The sequence below is a fragment of the Bufo gargarizans genome, chromosome 3, assembly GCF_014858855.1.
Source record: "Bufo gargarizans isolate SCDJY-AF-19 chromosome 3, ASM1485885v1, whole genome shotgun sequence".
Lineage (NCBI taxonomy): Eukaryota > Metazoa > Chordata > Amphibia > Anura > Bufonidae > Bufo > Bufo gargarizans.
In genome coordinates, this window is record NC_058082.1 from 87,242,883 (window position 1) to 87,255,354 (window position 12,472).

Sequence of the window (12,472 nt, forward strand, 5' to 3'; positions counted from 1 at the left end):
GCCTTTTCTTGTCCGCAATTGCGGACAAGAATAGGACATGTTCTATAGGCTCTACAAAAAACACAGTGTTCGCCTGATCAGGCCTGATCTTGTGCGCACACTTGCGTTCAGTCCGCCCCACCGCAGTGACAGAATTTTATTTTTTTCTGATCACTGCAAAAACACCGTAAAATCGCTGCGGCGCTTATAAAAAGATCACTTTTGAGGGGCATGGCAAGTTCATAGATTTTTTTTTTTTGGGGGGCACAAGTTAGCGGAATTTTTTATTTTTATTTTTTGGTTTTTTTTGTTTTTTCTTACAAAGTCTCATATTCCACTAACTTGTGACAAAAAATAAAATCTCACATGAACTCACCATACCCCTTGCGGAATTCAAATGCATAACAATTTTTAGACCCTTAAAATGCCAGGGCAGTATTTTTTAGGCCCCTAAAATGCCAGGGCAGTATAAATACCCCACAAATGACCCCATTTCGGAAAGTAGACACCCCAAGGTAATCGCTGATGGGCATATTGAGTCCATGAAAGATTGAACTTTTTGTCACAAGTTAGCGGAAAGCGAGACTTTGTGAGAAAAAACTAAAAATATCAATTTCCACTAACTTGTGCCAAAAAAATAACTTCTATGAACTCGCCATGCCCCTCACGGAATACCTTGGGGTGTCTTCTTTCCAAAATGGGGTCACATGTGGGCTATTTATACTGCCCTGGCATTTTAGGGGCCCTAAAGCGTGAGAAGGAGGAAAGGGATTTAGGAGTAATTATTTCAGAAGACTTAAAGGTGGGAAGACAATGTAATAGAGCAGCAGGAAATGCCAGCAGAATGCTTGGATGTATAGGGAGAGGTATAAGCAGTAGAAAGAGTGAAGTGCTCATGCCGCTCTACAGAGCACTAGTGAGACCTCATTTGGAGTATTGTGCTCAGTACTGGAGACCATATCTCCAGAAGGATATTGATACTTTGGAGAGAGTTCAGAGAAGAGCTACTAAACTGGTACATGGATTGCAGGATAAAACTTACCAGGAAAGATTAAAAGACCTTAATATGTATAGCTTGGAAGAAAGACGAGACAGAGGGGATATGATAGAAACTTTTAAATACATAAAGGGAATCAACTCGGTAACGGAGGAGAGAATATTTAAAAGAAGAAAAACTGCTACAAGAGGACACAGTTTTAAATTAGAGGGGCAAAGGTTTAAAAGTAATATCAGGAAGTATTACTTTACTGAGAGGGTAGTGGATGCATGGAATAGCCTTCCTGCAGAAGTGGTAGCTGCAAATACAGTGGAGGAGTTTAAGCATGCATGGGATAGGCATAAGGCTATCCTTCATATAAGATAGGGCCAGGGACTATCCATAGGATTCAGATATATTGGGCAGACTAGATGGGCCAAATGGTTCTTATCTGCCGACACATTCTATGTTTCTATAAGAAGTCTGGAATCCAAATGCCTAAAAATGCCCTCCTAAAAGGTACTCATTGGAATTTGGGCCCCTTTGCACACCTAGGCTGCAAAAAAGTGTCACACATGTGGTATCACCGTACTCAGGAGAAGTAGGGCAATGTGTTTTTACATATAACCATGCTGGATGAGAGAAATATCTCTGTCAAATGACAACTTTGTATAAAAAAAAAAGGGAAAAGTTGTCTTTTAGAGAGATATTTCTCTCACCCAGCATGGAGCTGAGGTGGTTAAGAAGAGACTATTGGCTCCTTAACTTGATAGGAGTGGTTTCAGCAACTGAAATTCTGAGTTCATAGGTAGATTTGAAAACTTGCAACCTAACCCCCCCTTCCCCCTCCCCTATTGACCTTAAAACAAAAGAATGCACACATGGCTCATACATCTAGTTTGCTGCCATCTAGTGGACAAAAACGTGTACTACAGAATGTTCACTATATATAGAGAAATAAAAATCTATCTCTCACACTGGTGCCCCCTTGTTTGGATGGATCGGTGGTCACGCATTCATGCTTCCGCTCCATTCATTTCTACGGAGGTGCAGGAGATACCCGAGCACTTGAATTGAATGGGGCATGCCTCAGAGGTCAGACCCCCACCAATCCGACACATCCCCTATCCTGTGGATAGGGTATAAGTTGCCTTAATAGGTTAACCCCTTTAATAAATTAAGCGGTTCAGTTTACTGAAATGCCCATCTTAATAAATCTTCCCCCCACCCCCCTTTGTGTGTAGACCACACTTCCCAGAGTGCAAACTATCAGAAAACAAATCTGTTCAGGCATTGAACCAGCAAGGGGTTCTGGGAAACTAGTTCTGAGCTCTCCAAAATTGCGAAAGCAGCTCTGAACCATATAACACTGGCTATTTCTCAGGATGAGGACAAGATGAGTAATGCAAGGTATTTATGGCGTTACTCAACTTTTTATGTGGATCCGTTCTGTATGCAAACTGGTGTTCAGAACTGGACGTGTACTTTAAATAATGCGTAAATTGTAACTACCTGACGTAATGTGAATATTGGAACTGGTCCTTTAAAAGTGGAAGCAACCTGATAAGGCTACTTTCACACTAGCGTTTTTTTGCGGATCCGTCATGGATCTGCAAAAACGCTTCTGTTACAATAATACAACCGCATGCATCCGTCATGAACGGGTCCAGTTGTATTATGTCTTCTATAGCCAAGTCTTAAAACACCATTGAAAGTCAATACTCTATTGCGTCAGAGAAAACGGATCCGTCCCAATTGACTTACATTGTGGGTCAGCATTCTGGTGTCCGCCTCCAGAGCGGAATGGTGACTGATCGGAGGCAAACTGATGCATTCTGAGCGGATCCTTTTCCATTCAGAATGCATTAGGGCAAAACTGATTCGTTTTGGACCGCTTGTGAGAGCCCATGACAGATCTCGCAAACGGAAAACCAAAATGCTAGTGTGAAAGTAGCCTAAAATGTGAAGGTCCACAGCCTCGCAAAGGGAGCGATTCTAATTAGGCTAGGGCTACACTGTGACTGTGGTCACGGCCAGGATCGCAGAGGTGCGGTGATCACATAGAAATTAAAGGGATTGCAACGTAAGTCCTATTGTTGGCTGTTTTGTGATTATGGCATCACCTCTAGTCTGCGATCCTGGTCGCGCAACTAGTGTCTCCGTCTGGCCTTATAGTACCTAAGGGAATTGCTAGGTGGGCAGTTCTAGTATACTATTTCAAGTGGCTCCTAACTGGGCCTTCACTTCCAGAAAGCTTTTTACGTTTTTAGAAGAAATTCTGCATGACTTACTGGGTGAGATATTTCTTTTGCTCGCGGTGAGCGGATTAGCTCTTCCATCCAGTGTGCGTTGGGTTAAAGAAGGAAAACTATTTTTTATGTTTTATGTCGTTTTTGTGCTGTTTGCTGGAATACAGAGCTTAAGAAAAACTGGCTCTGATTTTATTAGAAGTCTTGAAGATCAAAAAAACGCTTCTTTTCCTGCCGATCTCCGAACCTTTGATGGAATTTTGGCTTCCAACACGCAGTACATTTTTAATATTTTTTTTTTCTCCAGCGCGCCTCCACCTATCTCAGATATTCCAGGATCTGTTTGAACTGCCTAGAGTGCGCAAAATAGTCACCGACTACGAGCACTTGAAGCTATTACAGGCAGAGGGCCACATCTATACACCGGCCAGGATAATATGTTTAGATAGCGTCAGAGGAGCCTCTGGCCCGCGGCTAAGCGAGTCAAATTAGCTGATGGCCGTAACTAACAAAACATCACCGGACGCAGCTGATTCTGACTCGGATTCGCCACGGGCAACGGTGGTTTTCATGTCAGATCTAATTGCGAGAGTAGAAATGTTTTTTTTTTCCACGATCTATCATGCTTCAACACAAATACGGGGAACAAGGCTGACATCAGAGTTTGGAAATGCACTCGGACGAATTAGAGCTAGTGCTCACTTGCACTCCGCAACACCCATCATCTTTATGTAGTTAAAAGGCTTCACGGTGACAGCGGAATTCAAAGGAAGACTGTCGCTGAGAAAACAATCTGGAGATGTGTCTGGGTGATAATAAAAATGCTAATGTTTTATGAGATGAAAGAAAATTGCTCAACTGAACCATTATCCTTCCTTCGTGGCACTTGAGGATGAAAAAATGGCGCACTGCACTCTGGTTCCTCGGGGTGTCTCAGGCTGCGTCACTATCTTAACCACTTCAGCCCCGCTAGCTGAAACACCCTTAATGACCAGGCCACCTCTTACACTTCTGCACTACACTACTTTCACCGTTTATTGCTCGGTCATGCAACTTACCACCCCAAATGAATTTTACCTTCTTTTCTTCTCAGTAATAGAGCTTTCATTTGGTGGTATTTCATTGCTGCTGACATTTTAACTTTTTTTATTAATCGAAATTTAACAAAAAAAAATTCAAAAAAATGACATTTTTCACTTTCAGTTGGAATTTTTTTTTAAAAAACGACATCCATATATAAATTTTTCGCTAAATTTATTGTTCTACATGTCTTTAATAAAAAAAAATGTTTGGGTAAAAAAAAAAATTGTTTGGGTAAAAGTTATAGCATTTACAAACTATGGTACAAAAATGTGAATTTCCGCTTTTTGAAGCAGCTCTGACTTTCTGAGCACTTGTCATGTTTCCTGAGGTTCTACAATGCCCAGACAGTGGAAAACCCCCACAAATGACCCCATTTCGGAAAGTAGACACCCTAAGGTATTCGCTGATGGGCATAGTGAGTTCATAGAACTTTTAATTTTTTGTCACAAGTTAGCGGAAAATGATGATTTTTTTTATTTTTATTTTTTTCCTTACAAAGTCTCATATTCCACTAACTTGTGACAAAAAATAAAAACTTCCATGAACTCACTATGCCCATCATGAAATACCTTGGGGTGTCTTCTTTCCAAAATGGGGTCACTTGTGGGGTAGTTATACTGCCCTAGCATTTTAGGGGCCCAAATGCGTGCAAAGTAGTTTGAAATCAAAATCTGTAAAAAATGGCCGGTGAAATCCAAAAGGTGCTCTTTGGAATGTGGGCCCCTTTGCCCACCTAGGCGGCAAAAAAGTGTCACACATGTGGTATCGCCGTACTCAGGAGAATTTGGGGAATGTGTTTTGGGGTGTCATTTTACATATACCCATGCTGGGTGAGAGAAATATCTCGGCAAAAGACAACTTTTCCCATTTTTTTTATACAAAGTTGGCACTTGACCAAGATATTTATCTCACCCAGCATGGGTATATGTAAAATGACACCCCAAAACACATTCCCCAACTTCTCCTGAGTACGGCGATACCACATGTGTGACACTTTTTTGCCGCCTAGGTGGGCAAAGGGGCCCACATTCCAAAGAGCACCTTTCGGATTTCACAGGGCATTTTTTACAGATTTTGATTTCAAACTACTTCTCACGCATTTGGGCCCCTAAAATGCCAGGGCAGTATAACTAGCCCACAAGTGACCCCATTTTGGAAAGAAGACCCCCTAAGGTATTCCGTGAGGGGCATGGCGAGTTCCTAGAATTTTTTATTTTTTGTCACAAGTTAGTGGAATATGAGACTTTGTAGTAAAAAAAAAAATCATAATTTTCCGCTAACTTGTGACAAAAAATAAAAAAATCTAGGAACTCGCCATGCCCCTCACGGAATACCTTGGGGTGTCTTCTTTCCAAAATAGGGTCACTTGTGGGGTAGTTATACTGCCCTGGCATTTTAGGGGCCCATATGCGTGAGAAGTAGTTTGAAATCAAAATCTGTAAAAAATGCCCTGTGAAATCCGAAAGGTGCTCTTTGGAATGTGGGCCCACTTGCCCACCTAGGCGGCAAAAAAGTGTCACACGTGGTATCGCCGTACTCAGGAGAATTTGGGGAATGTGTTTTGGGGTGTCATTTTACATATACCCATGCTGGGTGAGAGAAATATCTCGGCAAAAGACAACTTTTCCCATTTTTTTATACAAAGGTGGCATTTGACCAAGATATTTATCTCACCCAGCATGGGTATATGTAAAATGACACCCCAAAACACATTCCCCAACTTCTCCTGAGTACGGCGATACCATATGTGTGACACTTTTTTGCAGCCTAGATGCGCAAAGGTGCCCAAATTCCTTTTAGGAGGGCATTTTTAGACATTTGGATCCCAGACTTCTTCTCGCGCTTTAGGGCCCCTAAAAATCCAGGGCAGTATAAATACCCCACATGTGACCCCATTTTGGAAAGAAGACACCCCAAGGTATTCAATGAGGGGCCTGGCGAGTTCATAGAAATATTTTTTTTTGGGCATAAGTTAGCCGAAATAGATTTTTTGTTTTTGTTTTTTCTCACAAAGTCTCACTTTCCGCTAACTTGGGACAAAAATTTCAATCTTTCATGGACTCAATATGCCCCTCAGCGAATACCTTGGGATGTCTTCTTTCCAAAATGGGGTCATTTGTGGGGTGTTTGTACTGCCCTGGCATTTGAGGGTCTCCGCAATCATTACATGTATGGCCAGCATTAGGAGTTTCAGCTATTCTCCTTATATTGAGCATACAGGTAATGAGATTTTTTTTTCCGTTCAGCCTCTGGGCTGAAAGAAAAAAATGAACAGCACAGATTTCTTCATTCACATCGATCAATGTGGATGAAAAAATCTCTGCCCCAAAAAAAAAAAGAGGGGAAAGGCGTCTGCCAGGACATAGGAGCTCCGCCCAACATCCATACCCACTTGGCTCGTATGCCCTGGCAAACCAGATTTCTCCATTCACATCAATCGATGTGGATGAATAAATCATTGCCGGGATTTTTTTATTTATTTTTTTATATACAAAGTGTTTGCCAAAGCATATAAACACAGCCACCTCCTCAGCACATATGCCTCGGTAAACGTATCTTTTACTGCAGAGGAGAAATCTCGTCTTGCAGCGCCGCATACAACGACTTTTGTGTAATCTGACAGCAGCGCAATGCTTCTGTCAGAATGCACATCAGTGCTGCAGCTAGTCGATCGGTTGGTCCACCTGGAAGGTAAAAAAAACTAAACAAAAAAGAAAAAACCAGGCCGCAACGCAATAAATTTTATTAAAGGGGTTCTGCACTTTCAATTAACTGATGATCTATCCTCTGGATAGATCATCAGCTTCTGATCGGCGGGGGTCCGACACCCGGGACCCCCGCCGATCAGCTGTTTGAGAAGGCAGCGGCGCTCCAGCAGCGCAGCAGCCTTCTCACTGTTTACCTCCGGGCCGCCCGCCCACTGACGTCACGACTTGTATCAACTAGAGTGGGCGCGGCTGAGCTCTGTTCACTTGAATGGAGCTTAGCCGCTCCCACTCTAGTTGATACAAGTCGTGACGTCAGTGGGCGGGCGGCCCGGCGGTAAACAGCGAGAAGGCTGCGGCGCTGCTGAAGCGCCGCTGCCTTCTCAAACAGCTGATCGGCGGGGGTCCCGGGTGTCGGACCCCCGCCGATCAGAAGCTGATGATCTATCCAGAGGATAGATCATCAGTTAATTGAAAGTGCAGAACCCCTTTAACTTTATAATAACCTTTGAACAGAACATATAAACTTTATTTAACTTTTGGAACTGAACGTTAACTTTTTTGCTTACTGGTGTGTGCCTGTCCTGGTGAGATGTGATCCCTATGCTAAGTGTACCTGTGTGTGGTACTTCCGGAAACACTCCCCTAAGCATAGGGCAGGGTGGTCAGGGCAGTCAGGACAGAAATAGCGGGTGTCACGCCTTATTCCACTCCTGCTACAGACACGACATCTTTTTCGGGGTGACGGTTGGGTTGAGGTACCAGCAACGACATTGGGGAAATGTCGCTCGTGTAGACGGGTAACTACACTGGTGGATGGGGCCACGGAACCTCCTGGATACAGGTTGTTCTCGATGATCTCTTCCTGAAATTTGAGGAAGGATCGTGTTCTCCCAGCCTTACTGTAGAGAACAAAACTATTATACAGAGCCAATTGAATTAAATATACAGACACCTTCTTATACCAGCGTCTGGTCCTGCGGGAAAGTAAATAAGGAGCCAACATCTGGTCATTGAAGTCCACCCCTCCCATGTGAAGGTTATAGTTGTGGACTGAGAGGGGCTTTTCAATGACACGGGTTGCTCGCTCAATTTGGATTGTCGTTTCTGCGTGAATGGAGGAGAGCATGTAAACGTCACGCTTTTCTCTCCATTTCACCGCGGGCAGTTCTTCGTTACGCAAGGCAGCCCTCTCCCCCCTTGCAAGATGGGTGGTAACGAGCCGTTGGGGGAAGCCCGCGCGACTAGTTCGCGCGGTGCCACAGCAGCCAATCTGTTCTAGAAACAAATGCCTGAAGAGGGCCACACTTGTGTAGAAATTGTCCACATAAAGATGGTACCCCTTGCCAAATAAGGGTGACACCAAGTCCCAGACTGTCTTCCCACTGCTCCTCAGGTAGTCAGGGCAACCGACCGGCTCCAGGGTCTGATCGTTTCCCTCATAGATCCGAAATTTGTGGGTATAGCCTCTGGCCCTTTCACAGAGCTTATACAATTTGACCCCATACCGGGCGCGCTTGCTTGGGATGTATTGTTTGAAGCCAAGGCGCCCGGTAAAATGTATTAGGGACTCGTCTACGCAGATGTTTTGCTCAGGGGTATACAAATCTGCAAATTTCTGGTTGAAGTGGTCTATGAGGGGCCGAATTTTGTGGAGCCGGTCAAAAGCTGGGTGGCCTCTGGGACGGGAGGTGGTGTCGCTAAAATGCAGGAAACGCAGGATGGTCTCAAATCGTGTCCTGGTCATGGCAGCAGAGAACATGGGCATGTGATGAATTGGGTTCGTGGACCAATATGACCGCAATTCATGCTTTTTGGTTAGACCCATGTTGAGGAGAAGGCCCAGAAAAATTTTAATTTCGGAAACTTGGTTTCCACCGGAAAGGCTGGGCATAAAAGCTTCCCGGGTTGGCGGATATAAATTGTGTGGCATACCGATTTGTTTCTGCCACGACTATGTCCAAGAGCTCCGCAGTCAAGAACAGCTCAAAAAATCCCAGGTCCGAACCAATCTGAGCTGTCTCAACCCGAACTCCAGACTTGGCAGTGAAAGGGGGAACTACAGGTGCGGCTGAAGTTCGGGGCTGCCAATCGGGCCTGTCTGTGCGGTGGCTGCAACGGGGTAACTACTGCACGTGCCACCGTACCAGCTTCAACTGCCCTTCTGGTGCTCGCCACTTCACCATGTTGTACGGCAGTGCTGGTACTAGGTCCAGGATGGGCTGCGCTGCTGGTGTATGCCTCACCACTTAATCCGACAGCGCCAGCCCCACTCTGCTGCCCTTGAAGCGCTGTGCAACCTGTGGTCTAGCGACACGGGGCCGGGTACGCCTGGTGCTATCGGGGACCTCAACCTCCTCGTCCGAACTTTGGGTCAGAGAGCCACTGCTTTCTACAGGTTCGTATTCTGACCCGCTAGATTCATCAGATGAGGGTTCCCATTCCTCATCCGACTGGGTCAGAAGCCTGTAGGCCTCTTCAGAAGAATACCCCCTGTTTGACATTTGGGCAACTAAATTTAGGGGTATTCCCTGAGACTACCCAAGAAAAAAAGCAAGCCTGTCTTACAAATGGGAGGCTAGCGAAGTACCGGAGGCCGCTGCGGTTGATAAAAAATATCAAAACTGATTTTTTTAATCGCCGCAGCGCTTCTACAGTGATTGTGCAGTGATCAAAAAAAAATATATTTTTTGTCACTGCGGTGGGGCGGGTGTGGGCGAACGCACGTGTGGGCGACCGATCAGGCCTGATCGAGCAAACACTGCGTTTTGGGTGGAGGGCGAGCTAAGGTGACACTAATACTAATATAGATCTGACTCTGATCGTTTTGATCACTTACAGATACTATAAAAGTACAAAAGCTAATCAGCGAATAAGTGACTGCGGTGCGGTGGGCTGGGCGCTAAATGATCGCTAAACTACCTAACCAAGGGACCTAAACTATCCTAAAACCTAACCGTCAATACCAGTGAAAAAAAAAAAGTGACAGTTTACACTGATCACTTTTTTCCCTTTCACTAGTGATTGACAGGGGCAAGAAGGGGTGATCAAGGGGTTAATTGGGGTGCAGGGGGGTGATCTGGGGCTAAGTGTGTGGTGTTTGGTGCTACTCACTGTGAAGCCTGCTCCTCTGCTGGAACCAACCGACCAAAAGGACCAGCAGAGGAGCAGGGAAGCCATTTAACACATCATATTTACTAATATAATGTGTTAAATGGCTTCTGATTTGTGATTTTAAAAATCGCCAGCCTGCCAGCCACTATCATTGGCTGGCAGGCTGGTGACAAAATGGTGCTTGTACTTTTGCCGGCCAGCGATGCGCATGCGCGGGCCGGCCCTGTCCGAAATCTCGCGTCTCGCGAGATGACGCACGGATGCGTCCAGGAGGAATGAATCGACCGCCTCCCGGACGCATCAGTGCGTTATGCAGTCCGGAGGCGGTTAAAGGGATTTTTTGCCCATTAATATTTTCTGTATGAAACACGGCATAATTATTCTAGGGCTATTGACTGGCCGGCCGTGATGACATCATCATCATCATGCAGGCAGTGGCTTGATCTGTATATATAACATTAACAGAGGATGCCATCTTCTCACCCTTTTTATATATTTCACCACATTTGATGTCTTGCTGCTTGGGAATTGGTTTCTCTCTTTCCTTTTTTAAGGCAGTACATGGACTTCAATATTGACCTGTGGTCTTCATCCATATTAGAGTCCGTGTGTACGGAGGGGCGGTCCTTCACACTGCATGCCTGCATTAGGCTTCAGAGTGAGGAGGCGTGTCTCTCAGTAATCCAATCTGATTGGCTGGCAAGGAGCTGCTGGCTACAGCAAGTGTGTATGTGAAGTGAGGGAAAGCAGTTTGGCCTCAGAGAACTGGCAGAGGAGCCATCTTGAGAAGGTCCTCAGAATAGGCCCGATTTATTAAAGCTCCTGATGAAGAAAAAAGTGCCATTTTTGTCCACCGCAGCCAATCAAATCTCTGCTTTCATTTTTTACAGCGCAATTTAAAGGGGTTGTCTGACCAGAATGGATAGCTCAAGTTCACCAGAGCAACTCTCCACTCCGGTGGAGGGAACCCCTATGACAACCATATGCCCAACTAGGCTATATAGACAGGGATGTCTTCCTGGGACAACCCCTTTAAGAGGGTGAGGATCGCTAGTTTTGATAACTGAGTCCCAGTAGTAGATTTATTAGTTGTTATGGTGCACCAGTCTCTCCCGCCATGCAGCGTGCACCATACCATATGCACATAAATCTGTCACAGAGGAGGAACAGCGCCATTAAAGGGGTTTTTAGGACACTTTTTAAGGGTACTTTCACACTTGCGTTGTTTGATTCCGGCAGGCAGCTCCGTTGCCTGAACTGCCTGCCTGATCAGGCAAACTGTATGCAAACCCATGTCATTTTTTCTGACTGATCAGGCATTTTTCAAAAATGCCTGATCAGTCAGAAAAATGCATTGCAATACCGGATCCGTTTTTCTGGTGTCATCAGGCAAAATGGATCTGGTATTTATTTCTTTCACATTTTTAAAGGTCTGCGCATGCGCAGACCGGAATACTGGATCCGTCAATGCGGCAATTTGAATGCCGTCCGGCACTAATACATTCCTATGGGAAAAAAATGCCGGATCCAGCGTTCAGGCAAGTCTTCAGCTTTATTGGCCGGAGATAGAACCGTAGCATACTGCAGTATTATCTCCGTCCTGAAAAGTCAGAATGACTGAACTGAAGACATCCTGATGCATCCTGAACGGATTTCTCTCCATTCAGAACGGATTAGGATAAAACTGATCAGGATTCTTCCGGTATAGAGCCCCCAGGACGGAACTCTACACAGCAGCTGTCCTTGGTATCGCGGCTCAGCCCCATTCACTTGATTAGGGCTGAGACTGATGAACATGACGTTACTGGCCTAGGGGAAGCTGTGAGAAGATGAGCATGACTCCAAAATCCTCTTCTCTCTACAGTTTTTCTTCCACGATGTCTGAACTATATAATTTAAATTAATCCTGTGAAAATGTATTACACTGCGGCATGTAGGCAGCAGAAATCCGCCTGGTCTGAACTCGCCCCTAGTGTCCAGTACTCTCCTCTTCAGGGCCTAATGAATCACTTCTGTCTGTGCCGTGTGAACTGTGATCAGGAGTGGATTAGGGTTGATTGATCTGTGTGCCATAAAACCTGACTAATAGATCTTCCTCTATGTCTCATACTTCAGATCTCTGCCGAACTCTGTGACTAAGTCATTATTATATATTTTTTATCTTTTTTAGATAAAACCAATACTCGGACACTGACAAAAAAGGTATGAAGACTTTACCCCGGGAGGTATTCCATGAATGTCTGTATCAGCCATGAACATGCGCATCCTCGGAGTATTTACAACGTACTACCTGTCGTCTTACTCATCTGACACAATTCATGTTAAAGGTCCAGCGTGTGGGATGCACCGTCCACACCTACCCAGTA

General features: G+C 44.9%; 1 protein-coding gene across 1 annotated transcript in view; it reads left to right on the plus strand.

The window, feature by feature from the left end:
* Positions 1-12,472, plus strand: part of MICU2 (mitochondrial calcium uptake 2) — a 267,192-nt gene that overhangs the window by 187,612 nt on the left and 67,108 nt on the right. The window contains exon 3 of the mRNA XM_044284689.1: positions 12,277-12,308. Within this exon, the coding sequence (XP_044140624.1) occupies positions 12,277-12,308 (32 nt within the window). The remainder of the gene's footprint in view (positions 1-12,276; positions 12,309-12,472) is intronic.